Raw genomic sequence first — 24,254 nt, 5'->3', positions numbered from 1 at the left:
AAAACCAAAAGCTGTCAAAAGTTGAACACTCTCCATCCTGCTAATTGCATATGTTTGTGGACACTAGAAAATTTAGTGAAACTTCTTTGAGTTTTGCTTGCTTGCTTGTTTTTTTAAGATAGAGTTTCACTAAGTAGTCTAGACTAGCCTGGAACTTGTGTCCCTCTTACCTCAGCCACCTGAGTTCTGAGACTACAGCTAAGAACCACTATGCCTAGCTTTCCATTAGTTTAAATTACTCAATTGCCATGTATGAGCACAATTTGGGTTCTTTAGTGAAACCATTCCTCATAAAATAAAAAATCTAGATTAGCAAATATGATCAAAGTATTCAGATATGCTTGAGAGAAATTGTTTTTGTGAAGCCCATTCACTAAGATCAATGAATATACATACACCAATTAAAAATGCTTTCAAATGCCCAGGCAAAAAGCAAACAACATCAGAAACCAAAGAACTGAAACAAGTCTTTCCAATAAAACCTTATCAAGAATAGTTTGAAAAGTTAAGTGATTCGACAAATTGTCACGTCCTTTTCTAAATTTGGATGAGCTTCCATGAGTTTTTGCATTTGTGTTTTGAGTCTTGTGAAATATTTCCAAGAATTCTTTTAATATGACTTTTTTTGTCACTTGCTCTGAGACAGCTTCATTCTTCTCTCAAGCACTCTTCTTCATGTCTCTGGCTGCACCCCTCTAGTCCCAAATGAAGACACTGTCAGCTACTACTTCAATTACTCTACCTCCACCACAGCCATTTTCAGTTTCTTTGTGCCACTTGCAGCTTTGCTGGCTAGTTCTTTCCCCCAGTGTTCCCCCTTTTAAAAATGTCTGAGGTCTCATCACTCAGGGAACCAAAGGAGGCTGCACAGTTACAGGCTCTGCTCACTGTGCAGAACTGTTCAGCAGGTCCTCAATGTGTTATTACTATCAGCCTTTGAAAGAAAGGATGTAATTGGCTACTAACCAGCACACACACACGCACACACACACACACACACCTTTTATTTATGTAGTCAATTTTGGATTGGAGAGTTTGCAGCAAAGTTGGTCCTTTAAACAATGACTGTTAACACGCCATAAGGGGAATTCAAACCATGTTGCTAGACACTAGTGATCAACTAATACATAGCAACTGAAAAATCATGTTTATCAAAACTAAGAATATTGAAGACTGCCTTACTTAGGTGTTTACTGATTTTTTTAACATTATATGATTAAAATTAGTTTAAACATACTCAGTATCTACTCACTTCACACAGAAACTGCTGGAAATATTTAATGGTATATTTAATGAAGCCTCCGTCAGATGAAGACTTTTCTTTCTCTTATTGGGTCCAATGTCAATTCACTGTACTCAAATTCCATTCTTTAGCCCTGTGTGAGTCCTAAGTAAAGAAACATCTGGGAAAAGTCTCAAAAACTAGAAACACTTGCATGCAGACACAGATGCATGCACATACACACATACATACATACACACACACACACACACAAACTTCACAGTGCCTTAATCACAGTGCAGTGTGTGAGTTGTACAAATAACTATTCTTCCCCCAGATCTGAACATTTGTAATTTTGCATACAATTGAGTTTTTCAAAAATATTGACAAGGGCCATCCATTCAACACCATTGACAAGTGCCTGCCTGACAGACAACACAGCAGTTTGTATCTTTCCTAACACAACTGGAACCTACACTAGCCCAGATCTAAGAAACTGAGCTTTTCTCTCTCTCCTTAGTCTTAATATTTCTACCTGTTCTTGGATCCAACTTACATCTTAGTTGGGTTTCAAAATGACTCCAAAGTTCATAGAGTTCTTCACCTGAACATGTTCTTCAGGTGTGTGTGTGTGTGTGTGTGTGTGTGTGTGTGTGTGTGTGTGTATGTGTGTGTGTGTATGTGTGTGTGTGTGTAGGCACACGCACACACATGCCCACGCAAAGAAAGACATGTGCTCAGAGTTTTATATATGTCAATTGAAATTTGGTTTTCAATGTTCACTATTTCCACTCTCTCCCTTTCTCCCCTTTTTTCTCCTGTCACATATACAAAATATTAACATGGAGACTAGAAGTGTGGCACGTGTCAAGATAACATGTGCCAGTCTCTCAGTTTGAGTTCCAGTCTTACAAAAAAAAAGGCAGTGACACACAGTAATTATTTTGAAGTCTCTATGGATCAGGAATTTGGACATAGCTGGTCTCACAAAGTTTCAATCAAGGTTATGTATCTGGGAGGAATTTTCATCTGAAGGCATGGTGGACAATGAGTCAGTTTCTGACCTCATGCAAGTTATTGGAAGAATATATTTCCTTACAACCATTTCCCTACAGTCCTGGTATTTTGCTGGCTGTGAAATCTGGAGTCTGCTTACCATTCTGTAGATTACATATTGTGAAGCCCTAAAGAAGTCTTAAAGAGATCTCTAGGACCCTTTTTAAGTGTTTTCATCTGATCATGTCAGTGTTAATCTTCTAAAAACTGGGGTTGAAGAGATAGCTCAGAAGTTAAGAGCATATATTAGTTAGGGTTCTCTAGAGTAACAAAACTTATAGAATGAGCTTATATATATAAAGAAGGGAAATTTATTAGAATGACTTATAGACTGCAGTCCAGCTGATCCAACAATGACTTGCTAAGAACGGGAAGTCCAAGAACCCAATGGTTGTTCAGTTCAAGAGGTGGAATCTCTCATCTGGTCTTTAGGACACAGTGGATTCCCAAAGGAGTCAGCTATATGCCCATGAAAGAATGGATGTGCCAGCAAGATGAGGCCAAGCAGGCAAAAGCAAAAGCTTCCTTCTTCCATGTCCTTAAATAGACATTCAGCAGAAGGTGGGGCCCAGATAACAGGTGTGTCTTCCTACCACAAAAGTTATGGTTTAAAGGTTGACTTCGTAACTCAAAGTTCGAGATTACAAATGGATCTTCCCACTTCAAATTAAACAAAAAACCCTTCACAGGTGTGTCCTCTGTTTTGGGGTTTTAGTTCCATATGTACTCAAGTTGGCAACCAAAAACAGCCATCACAAAGCACTTTTTGACAAGGTCCCCTTCAAATACTGGAGGTCAGGCCTCTATCCCTGCCTTCACAAGTTTAGAATTGCCACAGCCCTTCTATACTTAGAGAAGGGAGGAGATGTCAGGGCAGCCCTGCTTACACACTGAAGGCCTAAAATCACCCATAGGCCTAAAATCAGCAATAGGCCTGTCATACATGTATATTAACACCAAGTCTTGGGTCTCAGTGGAAAAACATTGAAACAGATGGCTATAAGCTAATGTAAACAGGCAGCTTTTGTGGAAATTGACAAGCCTGAGTAGCCATAGACCTTGTAAATAGGTAGCCTTGGCAGACAATACCAACTTAGATAAGGACAATCGAGTCATAGGCAGAGTCATAGTGACTTGTCCCCTGAACCTTCACCCAGCCGATACCCAGTTCTGAAGATATCTGTATTCCCCCTGAACACCCACACTTCAGTGTCATTCCCTTCCCCACATCCTGCCTTTCTGTGTTTATAACCCCTGTATGAGTGAATTACGATTTGAGAAAAATAAATAAATAAATAAATAAATAAATAAGAAAAAAAAACAAAGCACTTTTTGCTCTTGCAAAGGGTACAAGTTCAATTCCCAGAACCCACAACAGACAACTCAAAATGATTATACCTACAGTCCCAGAGCATCCAGTGCTGTCTTCTGACCTCTTTGGACACCTACACTTGCTCTTATAGACTATACACACATACACAGAAACACATACACACACACACACATATACACACACACATACACACACACACACAAATACATACCTGCATTTCTAAAAAAACTAACAGATTTGGAACTTTAAGTCTAGCTCTAAACTTTCCCCTCTACTGTATGCTAACTTAGAAGCACATGATATACAGACCCTCGACATATTGCAGGGGAGAGGGTTGATCAGTGTGGGAACACCAGGGACAGGAATCATGGTATACTATCCAAGGATTTTGCCTCAATTACTGACTCAACAGACCACATATTCTCCTGGTCAGAAGGAGCAATGGAGACATTTCTTCTAGTGCAGAAATACAATCCCTGTGTGAGTCATTAAAGGCCACAGGGGACATTTTTGGCCTTCTTTGTCCTGGCTCAGGCCCATTCTCTAGAAATATTTCTGTGTTAACATGCCAAGTTGCCCCAGGGATGGAAAGTCCAATAATTATGATGTACTGACCTGTGTGGGTCAGGATTTTATTAGTGCTAAATCCACAGGTAAGCTTCTTGTGGCAATGTGACTTTTCTCACTGCATTCATTTTAGAGTCAAGTTATAACGTCAGGATCAGCGTAGATAGAATAATTCAACCTGACAGGTGAATTATTGAAGATGCTGAACTTTATAGTGTAACTACGCCTTTCTCAAGTATTTATAGGGCATGAGGATAAAGTCAGCTCAGGTCACTCACTCCTACGTTATTCATCTGGCAACAAGGCCTGTGCATTCAAGTTCAGTTCCCTGACAGATTCCACTTGGAACTCCCAGACAGAGTACCTTGAGAGAATGCTATTCCCTTCATGTGCCCTCTAGCAAGGACGAGCATGGAGTAAGTTCTCTATACATCCCATGCCTTTTCGAAAACGATTATCAAGCTACACTTGGAAGAATGAGCTGATACAAAGTCTCACCCTATATCCTAGGCTGGTCTAAACTCAGTGGGTAGAACAGTCTGTCATCAAACCCACAGCAACCCTTCTATCACTGCCTTGCAAATGCTGATATCATAGATGTGAGCCACCACACCTGGATGAAGTGAAATTATTGAATCAGATTTAAAGAAGTGGAGCATTCTGTCTCTAATACTCCTCCAATTTATTTACAAAGGCATAGTAATCCAGACACTCACATACACACATTCACTATTATACAAGCACATCACTCAATAATCTACACAGGATCAAATTTGGCTTTTTTTCCCTCCATTTTGCCTATACCTCTTAGTCCTGCTGATCAAGCCGCTGGTCTGTTCTCAGTATGGGTACAATGATATCCATAATAATAGTAGCCAAAACATATTCATTTAGTATGCCAGATCCTGTATTAAGTGATCTTGATGCATAATTATTACATCAGATTCTCAGAACAATCAGAGATAAAACCATCTTCTCAACTTTTAAGAAACAAAATTGAGGCTAGGGACTCCAAAGAACTTACCCCAAATACTACAGGTCAAGGTCAGTGAGACTTGAGATTTGAACTCACCAGGCTCAGATGATTGAGGCAGGGAAACTGCCACAAGTTCAAAGCCACTTGATTTATATAATGAGATACTGCCTTAGAAAAAAAGAATTGCAATTTCCCTTTGTATTTTTAAATCAAGTAAACCACTTACATTTTTTTACTTCTTTTAAGTAAGAGGAATACCAGTATGTAGGTTGTGGTTGTTAGTGGTGGTGGTTTCCGTTAAGTTCGACAATGGGAAGCCAGACAGTGAGATGTTCAGTAGATGGCAGTGCCTGAGTCTAAGCTTGATGAACTGAGTCCCATACCTGGGACTCATAAGGTAGAAGGAGAGAACAGATTTGTGTAAGCTATCCTTTATCCTCCTACACACATGCCATGGACCACTCCTTCCCCACACAAAATAGATAAATTCTGCCAAAGAACTCACAACCCAAAACAGCCATCTTCCATCTCATCAGTCTCAATTCTAAGATAATTCCTGAATTATTCTATTTTCTAGATGTTAGTGTTACTTATTTGCTGATTCTGGCCTTGGAACAAAGGACCTCAGTATGCTAAGCACATGCTCTAGCCTAGCCTGGTGCAGTTTCTGTCTTCAGTTTCTCTTATGTAGTTTGTCATAGAGCTAATCCAACTTCATGGCTTAATGACTTTGGAATAATTTTTGTCAACTACTCTTGAAAAATAATAAATACACTTAATTATATTGCCCCTCACTCTCTCTTTCTTCCCCTCTAACAAAAGTCCCATGGGAGGCATTATTATATTCTAGTCTTGGTTATTTAGCTTTAAATTATATCATTACATTGTTGGTCTTTGTTTAACCTTCTTTAGGTTCTCTGTTTGACTTTTTACCTATGAGAAATGAAGTGCTTTGTGTTGGCCTCATCCATCCCACCATTTAATTATACCTTCTATCTTAAGCCACCATTTCCCCCTATTTATATAATTAGTATTGTCATTAATAATAATATTTTCTGTGGTGAGTAGGGATCATATCTATATAAACCAATGCAGACAAAGAACATGGCCAACTTTCTTTCTTCACAAAACCATAAACATGGACTAGGAAAAAATCTGTTTGGGGACAGCCTGGCAACTTGAGTTTAATCCCCAGAAACCACACTGTAAAAGGTGAGCATGGTGGCATGGGCTTTTAATCTCAGTACTGGGGAGGTGGAGACAAGTAGGATCTCTGAAGCTCACTAGCTGCCCAGCCTAACTTATTAGGCAACCTTCAGGTCAGTGAAAAATATGCTTCCAAAAGATGAACTGGCTAACACTTAATAGACATCAAAGTTGATCTCTCACTTCCACATGTATACACACACACACACACACACACACACACACACACACACACACACCTCACAAGGCTATAATGTGGCCCCTCAAGAAATCTTATCAGCATCATCTAGAAACCTGGAGGAAATGGCAACCATTGGGCTTCACCGAAGGCCTAGGAAATGGCAGTATCTAGACATGTGAATTAGCAAGTCTTCCATATAATTCTAAAGCATATTCAAGTTTGAGACTTGCATGTTGAGTGAAGAATAAATACAATTTAAGATCCAGGATCCTTCATGCCATTATATATTGTCTTGTAAGTTAAATCATTTAAACTATGTTGTAAAAGTTAAATCTACACATAAAGGCTTTGATTAATATTTACAAAAAGAACTTCAGCATTATAAGATGGTAATGAGTTCCAAAAGAGAAATCAAACTACGGTGGTCTATAATGGGTGAGAGAGTGGGGTAGGCATTTACTTATATTGTTCATGCCAAAAAGCAAAGAAACCTCAATATCTGAAAATTACAAAAAAAAAATGGTACAATATCTGCAGAAGAGGTATCTTACAGAATACTTTGAAAATCAAATAAGGCAATAAATTAAAGCTTAATTTTTTCCAACATAAATTTACTGCAAATAGAATTCTTAAACATGGTATGAAAGGATCGGTATCTGCTTAGGACCCTCAAGATCAAGTTCTCAGGAAATTTACTTGCCCCAGAGGAACAAAGGGCAAGGAATAAGAGACAGAGACAGGAAAAGAGAAAAGGGGAAGAGAGCATGGAAGAGGAGGCAGGGTATTTGTCCTAAGATAGGAGGGACAAAGGACTACCTGGAAACAGACATGGCTCATAGGCAAATGGCAGTTTACAAAGGTAAAAGGAGAAACTTTGTGTTAGAATGAGGTGTTTAATTTTGATTGGGCATGTTAATTAGGTGAACCAAAGGGGACTTTTGATTGCCAGATTTCAACACTTTGATAGCAGTTGGCCTCAGGTGGAGAAAGTGGACAAATAAGGAAATAGACCTTGAGGCTAGCTTTAGGAATGTAATTTAATGACTTTTAGCACGGCAGAGAGAATGGGCAGAAGGGCAAGACCTGCCAATGACATATTCACCATGCTGTTCCTAAGCCTGAAAATATGTTGCTATGGCAATATGACTATGTCATGTTGTCATCATCACTGAACTTTAAGGAAGCGAGACTAAACTGTAGAGGAAAAGATTTGGTTCCTGAAGACTGAATACAAATTGAAATTTATTTAACCTATACACACCATAGCAAGACAATTTCCATGCCATGTTACCTGTCTTAGTCAGAGTTTGTATTCCTGCAAAAACATCATGACCAAGAATCAAGTTGAGGAGGAAAGGGTTTATTCAGCTTACACCTCCACATTGCTGTCCATCTCCAAAGGAAGTAAGGACTGGAAATCAAGCAGGTTAGGAAGCAGAAGCCGAGGCCATGGAAAGGTGTTACTTACTGGCATGGTTCTCCTGGCTTGCTCAGCTTGCTTTCTTATAGAACCTCAGACTACCAACCGAGGGATGGCACCACCCACAATGGGCCCTCCTACCTTGTTCACTAATTGAGAGATTGCCTTACAGCTAGATCTCATGGAGGCATTTCCTCAAGGGAGGCTCCTTTCTATATGATAATTCCAGCTTGTGTCAATTCAACACAAAAAACCAGCCAGTACATTACTTAACAAAAGTTCAGTGTGTTTGTTTTATAGAGTTCTCCTCCCAAAGCGAGAGCTTGACCAAAAATACTTTCCTCCTTCATGAGGGAAAAATATCGGTACAGTCACAATCAAAACCAAAATCAAACTCTAATCTTCCAATGTCTAGGATACACTCACAATCTTCTGGGCTCCTCCAAGGGCTTGGATTACTTCTCCAGTTCTTCTCTTTGTAGCACTCATCTTGTCTTCTAGGATCCAGCTGCCTGTACTCCACTGCTGCTGCTGTTTGTGATGGTCATCTCATGGTACTGGCATCTCGAAAACACTGTTTCCTGCTGCAACTAGGCTTCACCAATAGCCTCTCATAGGCCCTCTTCATGTGCCAAGCCTCAACTTGCATGATTCCTTCAGTCCCAGGCATCTACTGCAACTGGGGTTGCACCTTCATTGATGGCCTTCCATGGCCTCTCATAGTGCCAAGCCTCAACTGTTCTTCATGATGCCTTCATGCTTCAAAACCAGTATCACCTGGGTGACTCGTACACATTACCAAGTCTAGCCACAGTACAAGGTACAACTTTGACTATCTCTGGAACACAGCCTCTGTGCTCTCAGAAAACACTTCCCAGAAGATTTTACCTCAGTGATGCTGGTCTCTTCTTAATCACCACTAATTTCTTAGCTCCAGCTAACCAGCAGCAATTGTCCCAGTAATGCAAAGGTTTTGCTTTAGTAGTTCTGGTCTTGTTCATCACAGCTGATCATTCAGCCCCAGCTAACCAAAACCACAGAATCTTCACAATCCAAACAGCAACTGCACTGATAAAAGTCCCTGATAATTTTCCCTATGAAATTTCACAAGACAGGCCTCCATAGTTTACGCTGTTCTCAACATTATCTTCCAAGCTCCTATAGAACAGCCCACAGAGCTCTTAACATCCAATGGCTTTTCTAGCTCAAAGTTCCAGGGTCCTTCCACAATCCTCCTCAAAACATGATCAGGTTGTCATAGGAATACCCCACTACACTGGTACCAATTTGTCTTAGTCAGGGTATTTATTCCTGCACAAAACATAATGACCGAGAAGTAAGTTAGGGAAGAAAGGGTTTATTTGGCTTACACTTCCACATTGCTGTACATCACCAAAGGAAGTCAGGACTGGAAGTCAAGCTGGTCAGAAAGCAGGAGCTGATGCAGAGACTATGGAGGGATGTTACTTACTGGCTTGGTCCCCCTGGTTTGCTCAGCTTGCTTTCTTATAGAACCCTGGACTACCAGCCCGGGTATGGTACCACTCACAGTGAGCCCTCCCATTCTTGATCACTAATTGAGAAAATGCCTTACAGCTGGATCTCATGGAGGCATTTCCTCAAGAGAGGCTCCTTTTTCTATGATAACTCCAGCTTGTATCAATTTGACACACAAAACCAGCCAGTACACTACCTAACGAAAGTTCAGTGTGTTTGCTTTATAGAGTTCACCTAACTGAAGCTCCTTCCAAATCAAGAGCTTGACCATGTGGTGGCCTCCACATTTAGGTAGATAATATTTCTCTGTGCCTGATCAAAGAGAAATCATCTGTGCTTTGATTTAGGTTTCCTTAGCCCATTAATCAACATTTCTGTTGTGATTATCATTGCACTAGAGGAATTCATTTCTACACACTCAATAGCATGATTCCCAGGTAATTTGAAATTATGTTCATTTACTTGAACTATAATTGATGTTCTTTTAATTTGTCTGATCAAAGTATACAAGTTCCTCAAAACCACACCATGTTTTGATTCCTTGATACTTGAATCTATACGTCATAGGTTGCTATTAAAGTTCTCCTGTAGTTTCTGTACATTTTCCCATTTTTTTGTACTGACAAAGTGAAAACACATTGTGCATACCTACTGAATCATTAGAAACTGTGAGACCATCCTGACAAATTCGCCATAACAACCAAGGGAACAGAAAGGGCATTTAGAGACACAACCACCCCGCTGGTCAGGCTGTTCCTGATAGCAGGGAGATATTTAAAAAACAACTCAGAGAAAAACTGCACAATCTACTAATTAGTAACCAGCAGTATCCTTCACAGCCCTGGGTAAACATAGCCCAACAGAAATAATTGCTTGAGTGAGTGTGGCCAATAAGTTTAAAGGCTAAGCAAAGTGTCCAATTAGGTTTAAAGTCTGCCTATACTAAGGTATAAAAGGTGTGTGCTTCAGAAATTTGGGGTCCTTCCTCCTGCGAGAGTGAAATGACCCTGACACATCAGAATAAAAATTCCTCTTGCTGTTTGCATCAATTATCTCCGTGTCTCTGTGCACTGCGTGTCCCAGATTTGAGACTTTCAGGTCCAACAAAACCACCTCAAGGGTCCAGAGACATTGATCAGGTATAGAGCATTTATTTAGCATGTACAGTGCCTTGCATCCAATCCCCCAGCATTGCCAAAATAAAAGCAACAACCAGTGAAGATCAGCCCAATATATGGTAACTTAAAGAACCAGTTTCTGTTAATGCTCCTGGAGGTAGCATTGGGCTCAGCTGGGTGGCTTCCCAGGACTTGAAAACGCCCAAGAACTTGAAATCAGGTGATGATGGAGTCAGAATACACTGGACCTTGACACAGGTCTGTTAATTCTTCTCACATGGAGTCATTAGTCTGAGAAATCATCTGGGTATACCAAGTCTTGTCAAATCTAGGGACATTTCCGTAAGACTCGGCTTTCTCCAAGCACAGCAATCAGGAAAACACCAATACTCTTTACATAGAAAATAGCTCCCAAGGATTTCAGTCTGAGAATCCCAAGATAGCCAGGAAGGAGCTTTAAGGCTTCATCCATCCTAGTCTACATGGCAACTGAGTGACTTTTTGAGTCATCAAATCAAGCCATATTTAAAAAATGGAAGGGGAAGTATTATAAGTATATTTCCACTAAAAACATTTAAAAATAAAAATTTGAAAAGTTATATGGAAGCCCAAAAGAGCTGTGATAGTTAAAATAATTCTAAAGAATAAAACACTGCTGGATGTATCACCAAAAAAAAAAAAAAAAAAAAAAAACGCTGGGTGTCAACAACAACAGAAACAATAGATATCCTACATACTCATAGAAACTAAACGACTCTCTACTCAGTGATCACTGGGTCAGGGAAGAAATTTTTAAAAAATAAATTAAAGACTTTAATTAGTTTGGCTAAGGGCTTGTCTACCTTGTTGATTTTCTCAGTACACTAATCCAGCCATAGAGAGTATACCAGAAGACAAACTCCAACACAATGAGGGTAACTACACCCAAGAAAATACGAGAAATAGATAATCCCACACCATCAAATCCAAAAGAATAGAATCACACACACATACACAATACTACCACAAACATCAAAATAACAGGAACTAACAATCATTGGTCATTAATATCTCTCATCATCAATGGTCTCAATTCCCTGAATAAATAGACACAGGCTAAGAGAATGGATGTGTAAACAGGATCCATCATTCTATTACATATAAGAAAAACACCTCAGCAACAAATATAGACATTACCTCAGAGTAAAAAGCTGGTAAAAGGTTTTCCAAGCAAATGGATCCCCCCCCAAAAAAAAAATCAAACTGGAGTAGCCATTCTAATATCTAATAAGATAGACTTTCTACCAAAAGTAATCAAAATACATATGGAAGGATACTTCACACTGATCAATGGAGAAATACACCAAGATGATGTCTCAATTCTGAACAGCTATGCCCCAAATGCAAATGCATCCACATTTGTAAAAGAAACATTGCTAAATCACACATTGAATCCTACACATCAATAGTGGGAGACTTCAACACTGCATTCTCCCCAACTGACATGTCACCTAGACAGAAACTAAACAGAGAAATATTGAAACTAACAAAGGATATAAATAAAATAGACCTAACAGATATCAATAAAAACTTTCACCCCAACACAAAAGATTATATCTTCTCCTTAGCACCTCATGAAATCTTATCCAAAATTGACGACATACTCACTCACAAAGCAAGCATCAACAGAATCAAAAAAAATGAATCCTATCAGACTACCATGGATTAAAGCTGGAATTCAATTTAACTTAGTATGTATGAATGTTTCGCCTGCACACATAGCTGGGAACCACATTCATGGCTAGTGTATAGAGGCAAGAAGATGGCATCAGATACCTTGGAGCTTCAGTTATGAATGGATATGAGCTACTCTGTGGGTGCTGGTAACTGAAAGTGGGTCCTTTAAAAATGTAGACAATGCTCTTAATCACTGAGCCATCTCTTCAGCCTCCTAACTCCTATTTTTATGAGAAATAGTTTTTCCACAACAGCATGACTAGAACATAGAAAAACATTTGCAGTTGGATTTTACTAACATTCATAGACACAACTGGCTAAATCAAATGGACAAAGTTATGAAAGAGGGGAAGAAAGCGGGAAAGAAACTGATAAAATCAGCAGGCACATCATCTAATAGAATCTTGGAAAAAGCATAGTGACATTTAGTGTGTGTATAATAACTTAAGAATGAATCTCATTTCAACTATTATAATTTTTATGTCTACTGTGTTATTACTGAAAATGTATGTCCCATGTTGTTCTATAAACTCCCTGGTAGACTCCTAGTTTGCATTTACTGTATATTTCATCATTTACATCTGCTTTCATCACTATTTTCCCAATGATGGACTTTTAACTTCCTTCTTTAACCAAAACTAGAGTGAGAACCCTCAATTTAGCCCCATTGTATCAATACAGACAAGTATACACATACACACACACACACACGAGTTGATCAAGATGGCTTTACCTTATCTACATTCTCATAGAGAATTACTTCATATTAGTCCACCAACAGTTTAATATTACTCATCATCCAGATTCATCATTGCTTTGCCTACTTGATGGGTTTCTATTTTTTATTATTTTTCATTGATAACCTCTGAATTCCAATGATTATAAGTATCTTTCTTTTTATGTTTGTTGAATGCTTCCTTGTCTATTAATTTCCTTATTTCCTTTCATCTTTGGACTGATATTTTCTTTGTTTACTGTTTGCTTGTTTGTTTGTTTGGAGATAGAGGATTTTCAGAACTTTCATTCCCACCACCTTCTCCTATCCCTCTCCTTCTTCTGCTAAAACATTTCTTCACAAGAAGGCCCATTCCAATCTTCATGTCTGTGTATACCCAGGGGTTTAATTGGAATTGATTGTATGATCATGAGTGAGACACTCAGCTACTTTTCAGTGGTGATACCACTACAGAAAATGATACTCTTTGCCCCAGCTACTGTTAAATGCCAACTGTCCCTCAGGGAGGTGAGACCACGTGAGCTCCTCCCCTATCTCTGGTGAAATGCTATTTTCGATGGACTTTTCTACTTTTGTTGCTGTTGTTGTTAACTTCAAGTATTTTATTGTGGAGACAGAAGGTCATCACTGAAGCATTGTAAATATCTTCTTCCAGTACATTAGTTGTAAACTTTGTCCATTGTTTCATTAGTAACACAGAAAGTTTCATAATATAAGGGTAAAGATTTACACAGTTATATTTGTACTAAGACTTGTTTTTGAAAGTCATTTTACAATGCTTTATGAGGAATATATTCTCTCACAGTCTGTTCTATTTAATGTAAAGTTTCACCATTCCCACGTAGCCCTTTAATCTATCTAAATTATAATTTATAGCATATAGTCAGAGTTTCCTTTTATTTTTCTCCATAGAAAAAGGCATGATTTTCTCATCACATCTCTGAGCAGACCCTGGAGGACAAGAAATATATGTTGAGGTTTAAGATGGCTGAGGCTGGCATAGTTTGGGAATAACAATTAGTATTACTTCCAAGTTATGCACATGTTGCTTTTGGTCCACTTGGGGTTCTCTGGGGGCAATGCTCTTAGTTGTCACATAAATTACATTGTGATATTAACATGAGAAAAAGGCTGAGAACCTCTCCACCTTACAGTATGAAGTTCACAATAAGGGTGAACTGAGGTAGAACTAGGTAGTCACATACTCTGGGCAAAGCTGTAGGAGAATTCACATGGAATAGGACCAGACATTCCTGAGAAAGAAACTTTGACATTAATGGAAAACAAAAGTCTCAGTACTTACCAGACACCACAGCAGCCAAGGCATGGTTAATTGTTGACTTGAGCTGTTCTATAACTGTTAGCCACTGTTAGCTTTTATTGTCAACTTGACACAACCTAGACTCACCCAGGAAAGAGAAACTTCAATTTAGGAATTGCTCTATTAATTGCTTGTTGATGTAGGAAGGTCCATCCCACTGTAGGCCACATCTCTTCCTGAATAAGTGGCCCTACATGTATAAAAAAAGCTATGAATGAGGCTGTGAATGTGGTTACTGCCTCAGGTCCCTGCCTGGCCTTCCCTACATGGTAGGTTGTAACATGGAAGTATACGCCAAATAAACCCTTTCCTCTTCAAGTTACTTTTGGTTAAAATGTTTTATCGCAGCAACAGAATGAAACTGGAGCAGAACATGGCTCCAAGAGAAGTGGGACATTGCTGTGTTGGATATGACCATCTTACTTTATGGAAAGATGGCATACATGTTTGGAACTTTAAGCTAGAAAAGATATTGAGTGGTCCAAGTGTCGTAGTGTATTCTACTGGAAGCTTGGAAGACAGTAATAGCAAGATAAAAGTGGACTGTGGAGTCCTGACTCGAAGTTGAAACAAGAACTTAAATAAAAACATAAATATGGAATGTTTGGGTGGCATTTTGAATTGGGAATCTCTGTTTGCTAATCAACTAGGATTGAAAAATCATCTGTGATTAATAAAAGATCACTTCCATTCAGTGAAAATTTCTGTGCTTTATTAGAACTTTTTTGGTCTTATTGATTTTTGAAATATTATTTTAATTACAATTTGTTCCCTTCCCTTTCTCCCTCAAAAGCCTCTCATGTATCACTCTGTGCCCTCCTTCAGATTAATGGCCTCTTTTTTCATCAATTTTTACTGCATTCATTTTATGTATATGTTGTATATACATCAGTATTCCCAACTATAACCTTTTCAAAGAGAAGTTTCCTTAATGAGGGCTGAAGACTAATCCTATCTATGGATATTAGGATAAATTTTTATAGATTGCTGTTAGGGATTATGCTGGTTTAGTATATTATTAGTTATAGACTATCTCTCTCCCAGTATCCATGACTTCACTAGTACTGAGTAGTTAGATAGGTTTCTAGGCCCAGGCATGGTACTCTTCTTGTTGAGTGGGTCTTAAGTCCAACTAGAGAGCCACTGTTTATTGCCAAGATATTTTTGTTACTGCACCTATAAGATTATTCTACCATGCTTGTCACTGATGTTGTTTCTTGGCTGATTTTATTTCAATTTGACACAATCTAAAGTCATCAAAGGTGGGGGTTCTCAATGGAGAAAATGCCTCCATAAGATCAGGCTGCAGGTAAACTTGTAGAGAATTTTTTAAATAAGTGATTTATGGGGGAGTGCCCAGTGCATTGTGGGCGAGGCCATACCTGGGCTCTTGGTCCTGGGTTCTATAAGAAAGCAGACTGAGCAAACAATAAGAAGAAAACCAGTGTCAGGCTGTGAAAGGATAGCTTAGTTCTTTGCTGGGCATGGGCCTTGAACCCTGACTCCAATGGGAACCGGCAGGTCTTCGGCCATGCACCCAAATCCAGGCTCCTGACCCTCAGTCTAGATCTCCATTTAACTTGCGCCTTGCAGTCACATTTGGCTATGCAGCCCCTCCCAAAGGAGTGGGTGTCACCTAACACAATGAGAGGGCATGACTACAGGTTTCAGCCTTGAGAGATTTCCATATTAATGAGATACCTAAAGGCCAGAGGGCATAGCTAATTAAGTGGCCCTCCTCTATTCCCCCTCCCTATTTAAGCCAGCTGCCCCCTGGCTTAAACGGGGGGTGTGTGGGGGGGTGTGCATTCAGACCATCTATCATCCAACATGCTAATAAAGCTCTTTGAACCCCGGACTCCACGTGTCTTTTGGGGCCCTTCTCTGGGTTCCAACCACAGGGACCCACAAACCAGTAAGCAGAACTCCTCTATGGCTTCTGCATCAGCTCCTACCTCCAGGTTTCTGCCCTGTGTGACTTCCTCTCCTGACGTCCTTCAATGATGAACAATGATGTGAAAGTGTAAGACAAATAAATCCTTTCCTCCCCAGCTTGCCTTTTGGTCATAGTGTTTCATCAACATTATTTCTAGCAATAGAAACCTTAACCAGGACATATGTTGGTATCTGGAGTAACAGACCTAGCCATGTTGCTTGAGGGAGGATGGTGAAAAGATTTTGGAACTTTGTGCTATAAAAGCTATTAAATGTTCAAATCTTGGTAAGATGTTGTGTATGAGTCTGGAAGATAAAACTGTTAAGGGCTTTAGAAGTTTCAAAGGAAAATTTATGGACTTTATCAGGCTATTTGTTATTTCAAACTGAGATGCTGTGGTTCTGGTTAGCTAGGGCTGAAGAATCAGCTGTGATTAAAAAGATACTAGAACAGCTAATGTTAAACTTTTGTTTTTCTGGGATACTCAATGCTGGTTGGCTCACGCTGAGAAACTGGTGATTAGGAAGAGACCAGTATCATTAAGGTGAAATCTTCTAAAAAGTGTTTTTAGAGGGTCAACACACAGAAGCTGTGCTCCAGATATGGCTAAGGTTTTACCTCCTGCTGCAGCTGAACTTGGTATTATAAGAGTCACCCAGGTGGTACTGGTTTTGAAAGCACTGGGGGTTGTAGAGAGCAGCTGAGGCCTGTCACTGTGAGAAGGCAGGGGAGGTCATTGGTGAAGATGCAGCCTCAGTGGCAGTTGGTGACCCCGGACTTAGGGGTCATGAAGGAATGTTAAGGGTTGGCACCATGAAGAGAGCCTAGGATAGTACACCATGAAGTAAAGCCCAATTACAGCTGAAGACACTAGCATTTTGGAGCTATCAGTACCATGGGACAACCACCAAGAACAGCAGCAGTAATGGAGTGAGTGGAGCCTGCCAGAGCTTAGAATTCAGACAAGCTGTGTGTGCTGCAGAGGACAGAGCCAAATAAGTAACCTAAGCTCTTTAGAGAAACCCACAAGATCATGAATGAATCCCAGACATTGCACATTGAGTTATTTTTATAGCTTGACTTCCATTTTGCTTTGTTCAGACTATGACTGTGCCCTGATTCTTCCCTCTTGAAATGAGAAGTTATTTCATTTAATTTTGTTTTTTACAGGAGCCTACAGAGGAATGACTTTGCACTTTTAAAGGAGATTGTGGGAGACTATATAAAGAGACTGGAGTTTTAATGTGTTTGAATTTGTAAGAATTGGGGAACTTTTAACATTTCTATTTTATATTGTAATATGAATATTAACATGCCATCTTGGGAATAAATGAGAAAGGAAAAAGTTCTGAGAAGCGATATGTTTGTGTGTCAGGTGAAACAAGATGTCAGTTTTACTAATTTTATGTCAACAAAACAAGCCAAAATCATGAGAGAGTAGGGAGTCTCAATTGAGAAAATTACCCCATAAGATCAGGCTGTAGTCAAGCCTTTAGATCACTTTCTTAATTAAGGATTGATGTGAAAGTGTTGAGCCCATTGTCGGTGGAGGCACCCCTGACTTGATTCCTAGGTGTTGTAGCTGGATGGGACTGTTAGTTGCCTCTCTTCTTTGGAAGCCTGTATGGCAATTTCTGATGCCATGAAAGCTAGTCCTAAGGATGAGTAAATTAGGTCAGTTCCACCTAATGGGCCTCTGGAACCAGTTTCTGAAGTGTGTATTGTCTTCAGCAATAGAAACTTACCTTCTTCTTAACCAAGGACAACAGCATTAGGCTACATTTTGTTGAGGCAGCCCTAACCAAGGATTCAAAGATGGCTTCCCATAACTGGTATTGGGGTTTTTGTTGGGTAGTCTTTGACTCTTTGAGGAAGCACTATCAGCTCAGATGAGAACAGTTCATTAGAACTATGTGTGTATATTTATATACTTAAGTACCTGTGTTATAGGGATTTTTAGGTAAATAATTAATAGTATGATTTCTTCTATCTTTTTCAGTCATCTATGTTGTTTTATCTTCTCTTCTCTTCTTCTATTTACCTCCCTTTCCTAATGAGCCTGCACTTTACCAGATCACTTGTATCCTGCTATTTCCTTTTGCCCTCCTCCTTTCTTCTTCTGTATTTACCTCCCTCTCCATAAGAAGCCCCCTCCCATTTTCTCTATCATAGCGGTGTATCCTGTATCCTAACATCCTCTTTTCCTTCTTTCCACTTTCTTTTGTATTCCCTCCCATTCACTAAGGACTCCCCCCTTTCCCATGTCTGTAATCAGATTATTTATACATTGCTGTTCCCCTCTTTATTGCTCTGCAAGCCCCCTATCCTGGCTATGGTTCCCTTTTGCTTTCCTGGTTTCTAGAGTTACTACAGGCTATGTACTCACATCTGAACATTTCGAGCTAGGAGCTCTCCCTCCAATCATAGAACATGGGACATCTAAAGGATAATTTTTAAACACACAATTTTAACAGTTACAATAGGGTGAAACTACAAGTCGTTTTTGATTCATTGTTTACGAATTCTTTTAGGACTAAATTACAGTTTGAAATAAGAAATTTTAAACTCCCCTTAAATAAAACAATGATGGTTTATTGGAACTAGAATACCAGAAGCTAATGTGGGAACACTCATGTCTTCCAACAAAATGTCCAGTCTCAAAACTGCTATCATCCTTGTCAGGCTGTAAAGATTACTTAATATTTTTAACATTTTTACCCACATTGATATTAGGGTCCTATGGTTAGGTTGCTGTGGTCATAATCTGCTTGATGATGGACAGTTGTTCTCAAATTAGTCCTTAACACATGAAGATTTTGACTTTTGATTGCTTCATCTTCTGGTACTCAGAAAACCATACATGTCTTTATATATTTGTATATATAAAGTCCCTTTTCTTCCCTAAGCTCTTCAGTTGTCTTTGGAGCTTGAGTATGTTCACACTGGACTTGCTGGTTTGAGTGGTTTGTCTAACTCTTCGGTACCACATGAGCATGTTGATGGATGGTAGTTTAACTTTTAAACGTCCATTCAGCTTTCAAGCAGAAATGTTCTTCCTTGTTCTGTCTCTTTGGCCCCGCTTGTGAAGAGAAAGGAAGGAGGGGAACTTCTAGGCAATTATAGCTTGACAGAAGGGCAAAATATCTAATATGAGGTTACAGTTTGACTTATATGAACAGGAATTTGTAAGAACCAGTACATACCATAAAATATTGTGTGAAGTACTGGGATCAGATAGAAGCCCTTCACTGGGAGTGTTGCAAGGTAAAGGTGCACTTTTTGTATATCGCATACAGCAGAAGAATCGAGCGTAGCATTTGTTTGCACATGGCCATTGTCATCTCAATCTGTGGCTCCTTGAGTCCAGTGGGCCACTGTTGGTCTTTGCTGACAATCTTGCTGAAGGCTGAGTTTTCAGAAACTCTGAAGATTCCAGTCCACTTGGGTGGCTGGATGGTAATAACCCTGCCAAAGACTGAATCCAATCCAACAAGACGGATGGGCTGGGGCTTCCTAATCTTCCTGGCTATTACTCCTTTCTGGGGCCCAGGTGGATGGCCAGATGACTGTGAGCTCTTTACAGCTTCCACCCTTGGGCTCTCCACGACTATAGCAACTTCATTAAAGCACTGATGTACTTGAAGATCAGAAGGGCTCTTTGGGAAGAAAGGTGAAATCCTAAAAGGATGTTTGGAGGCAAAGGTAGGTGTTGTGTGCCGCAGCCATTGCAGATTCTCATCTAGGGGGGTCCATGGTGACCAGAGCTGATATCCTGCCATTGGTAGTCTGACTGCAGTCCCCCACGCAATACAGACTCTAGAGTAGCAGCTGAGGCTTTTCTCTACCTGGCGCTTAGCAACAGCCTTTGTGACCTAAGGCCACTAGAACCTAACCCACAGGAGGGCTGGAGGCTAGAGGTACCCCTCTGTGAGGTGTCAGAGCCTGCCTACTGCCCAGTCCTCAGAAAGCCAGATATGGGACTCTGGAGGCCAAGACAATTTTTTGTTCTATAATCACATTATGAGTGAAGGATGATAGTTTAGAATTATTTTGTTATGTAATAAAAGCAAATAGGAAATAAGATGTTATAGTTATACCAATAAACATATAAAACCATCAGTAAGTCACCTGTAACAATATCTTAAATAAAATAACAAGTAATGAGCAAATCTAAAAGGACATTTTCACCATCTCTTGTTCTTCATCTATCTTCTTTGTGGTTCTCTTCTCATTGGATGCTTCCATTCAGAAAAACTGCAGTTGTGATGTTGAAATATGTTATATTTATCTTGCTCTATATCAGTGTTTGGTTGTTTGGTTGGTTTTGATTGTTTCTTCAAGATAGAGTCTGTGTGCTGAGTTTGTAACATACTGTTAGAGAACATGTCTAGCATGTATGGGGCTCTGAGTTCATTCTCCAATGCTGAGGAAAAAAATCAAAGGATAATCCCTTGATAAATGTGGTGATTTGAATAGGTGTAGCCCACATAGACTCAGGTGGTTGACTGCTTGGCCCATAGGGAGTGTCACTATTAAGAAATACAGCTTTATTGGAAGAAGTGTCTCACTGTGGGGGTGTCCTTTGAGGTCTCCTGTGTTCAAGCTATACACAGTCTTTTTTTTTTTTTACTACCTTTGGATTAAGATATAGAACTCTCAGCTCCTTCTTCAGCACCATGCCTGCCTGTACTCTGCCATGTTTCCTGTAGTGACAATAATGGACTAAAAGTCTTAAACTATAAGTCAATGCCATGTTTTCTTTCATAAGAGTTGCTGTGGTCATGGTGTTTCTTCACAGCAAAACAAAACAAAACAAACACCCTAACTAAGATACTAAGTAGCCCAGGCTAGTCTTAAACTTTCTATGTATCCCAGACTGGCCTTGAATTTGCTTTGTATCCCTAGGTACCCTGGTATACACACTATGTAACTCAAGTTAGCCCCAAACATATGGTCATCCTGCCTCAGTTCCCCAAGTGTGGGGACTACAGTTCCATACTACCATGTCTGTGCTTGTTCTCTGTTTTGTTTTGCTTTGATCTATCTTTGAAAATAGGCATTCACTAGTGTGAAACAATGTCATTGACATTGAAGAACACAACTCCATGTGGGTAGAAAAAATGGGGGGACATTTTCTCAGAGCCACAGGGATCTCTGTTCACATTTGGGATTCAAAGTGAAACAAAATCAGTGAGGATTTCAATAAGGGGAACAGTCAACTGTAGACTTCTAGTGAGAAACAGATGCCTAAGTTTTTAAGTATAAGCTATAGAAGGAATCTTGGGGCTTTGGAGTACATTATTTGAAGTAGTTAATCTTAAATAAAATTGAGGGGGGGAGAACAAAAATATCTTGGTGTACTCACTTCCTTATGAAACAAAGTTTTATGAATTAAATTATAAGATTATTTATGAAAGCACTTGGCAGCCATGAGAAAGAAACCCAATTAAGACAGAAATATAAAAAAATAAAAATACCAGTGTAAGTTTGCTATATAGAGACCACACAAAGCTATTAAAATAGATATTTAGAAAAGATAATAAGTATGGTTCACTGGCTATCTTAATAATGGTACCTGTGATATTTCAGGAAAAAGTGTGATTTCTGTGTACAGTGTCCATGTAGGCAAATCTCCTGTCAACTACGCTGAAGTACTTGACATAGTAAGAAAAATACTGGAGACATAAACATTAGGTTAGATCTGAGAAGGATGATGGCAAGGGAGGAAGAACTCTTTCTCTTTCTTGTACCCCTCAAATCTTTTCCTATATTTAAATACTGCTTCAGCAACACACAACTCACTACAAGTTAAAATTATCATCGCAAGTGATATTTTTGATCAATAAATCCATTTTTAATCAGGATTTTAGTGCTCATTTGCCAGGAAGCTCGCTAAGGTCTTCAGAAAGTGTTTTGTGTCACTTGCTGTATACAGCTGTATTAGTTATGTTTTTATTGCTATGATAAAATGCTATGACCAAGTCAACTCATAAAAGAAAGCATTTCATTGGACTTAACGTTTCAGCAGGTAAGAGTCTATGATGGCAGAGCAAAAGCATGGTAGCATGGACATTAGAGAGCTCACATCTAGAATTGCAAGCAGGAGGCAAAGAGAAGTAGCTTGAAATGGTGAAATAGTACAAGTCTTTTGAAACCTCAAAACCTTCCCTGTGACATACTCCTCCAACAAGGCCACATCTCCTAATTCTTCCTAAATAATTCCACCAACTAGAGTCCAAGTATTGAAACAATAAGCATCCAGGGGACAGTCTCATTCAAATTACTACAACAGAATACATTCAGGTCAGAATATATTGTTATACCATTAGTAACTTATAATCCTATGAGTCTTTTTTTTTATTAAGCACATTGGCTAAATATAAAAAGTATCAGAGAAGAGCCAAGTTAATCACACAAACTCCCATATCTTTCAACCAAAGTTAGTTTTAATGTATCTTATAAAACTAAATATAAATAAAATAAACAATCCAGAAAGTTCAAAACATTATAGTATATAATTTAAGGTATAGTTCTACCACCACAAATAATAATGAATTTGACATGAACAAAATAATTCCTCTATATTATCTCATATGTATGTATGAATATTTTTATTCAAAACCATGGAGTGGCTCCAAGTTAGTTTGTGGTATAGGAAATTTTCAGTTTATTCATTTCCTTTTTTAATTTATTTTTATAGGATATTTTATTTACATTTCAGATGTTCTCCCCTTACACCATTCCTCCCTCCCGCCCAGGAACCCCCTATCCCATCCCCCATCCTGCTTCTATATTCATTTCCTTTTGAATGTTTAGTCATTTTCATCTATGAAATAAATGTATACTAGACAGAAAACAGTAAGAGTATACAAATTATATTACACCTCTAAGTCATGCAAGTACTAAATTCTCAAAGGTCAAAATAATTGTTCTACTTTTTCTTGTGGTACTCAGAGCCATATCCAGGGCCTCAACTTCCCAGGGAAGAGCTCTGTACTGAGCCATACACTCAGATCAAGTTGACTATCATGTAGACCTTGTTCTTCTGGGATAAAGAAAAGTAACATAGCTTGTAAGTAGCATCTACCTGTGGCCACCTCCATCTGAATAGATGTCAAACTCCCAATCTCTTCTTCCTGTGGGAAGTTTCACTTAGGCAGGAAATGAGGAAAGTAGAGAAGAAAAGCTCACATCTACATTCACTGGTGGTTTTTTTTTAACTAATGTAGAGATAGATGCACATTTATTTTTACAAAAGCACAACTTTTAGAATCATCCCAAATCTGCAGATATCTATACCTTTTTTGAATCAACACTAAATATGCCAAAGAAACACATTTGTAGTAAAATAGTTTACCTTCTCACAGATGATACAGTCCAAATTCTTTTATATTTCCACTTTCTGGCCCCCAGTGTCTTTTCTAAATGTCTCTTTTAGTTGTCTATGGAGAATCCTACTCAGACTGGTAAACTGTCTAGCCATTTACACAGATGTTGTGAACATCTATATACTATGACATGGTTGGAGACTAGAGGGTCATGTAAGCTGGGCAGAAGAAGGATTGAGCAAGGAATGGCTACTAAAAGAAGCAGCCGAGTATACATACTGATACTCTGCAAAAAATCCTTTCTGACTGTGGCCTTAATTAGATTAGAGTTAAGAAGCCTATTGCCAGATAATCCTTCCCATTGACTAGGTCTATCAGTGTCCTTTCCAGACTTGTAGAACTTGATGGTATAATTATTAATCATCATCACCTACCTAATTGGCTTTATAATAACTAAGGAAATATGCCTCTGTGAATTTCTGTAAATGAGTGTCTAGATTAAGTTAACTAAGGTGGAAAGCTCTACCCTGAATTTGGGTGGAACCATCTCATGGCCTGGGGTACTAACTTGAATAAAAAAGAGACAGTGAGCTGAGCAACAGTGGCCATTACTCTCTGCTTCCTGATTGAGAATGTGATTA

The 24,254-nt window shown here is 39.0% G+C and overlaps 1 protein-coding gene across 1 annotated transcript; it reads right to left on the bottom strand.

The window, feature by feature from the left end:
- Positions 1 to 19,530: 19,530 nt before the first annotated feature.
- LOC114616066 (FANCD2 opposite strand protein-like) lies at positions 19,531 to 20,064 on the bottom strand. The gene has a single exon (XM_028761608.1). The coding sequence runs from the start codon at positions 20,062 to 20,064 to the stop codon at positions 19,531 to 19,533; it is 534 nt and encodes a 177-aa protein (XP_028617441.1).
- Between the last annotated feature and the right edge of the window lie 4,190 nt (positions 20,065 to 24,254).

This window comes from Grammomys surdaster, unplaced genomic scaffold, assembly GCF_004785775.1.
Source record: "Grammomys surdaster isolate TR1022 unplaced genomic scaffold, NIH_TR_1.0 131, whole genome shotgun sequence".
Lineage (NCBI taxonomy): Eukaryota > Metazoa > Chordata > Mammalia > Rodentia > Muridae > Grammomys > Grammomys surdaster.
Note: the sequence above shows the minus strand (reverse complement) of the source record. Positions and strands in the feature narration are given on the sequence as shown.

Excerpts from the sequence above, each read along its gene's own strand:
- LOC114616066 (XM_028761608.1), bottom strand. The coding sequence starts at position 20,064 with ATGGCAGGATATCAGCTCTGGTCACCATGGACCCCCCTAGATGAGAAT.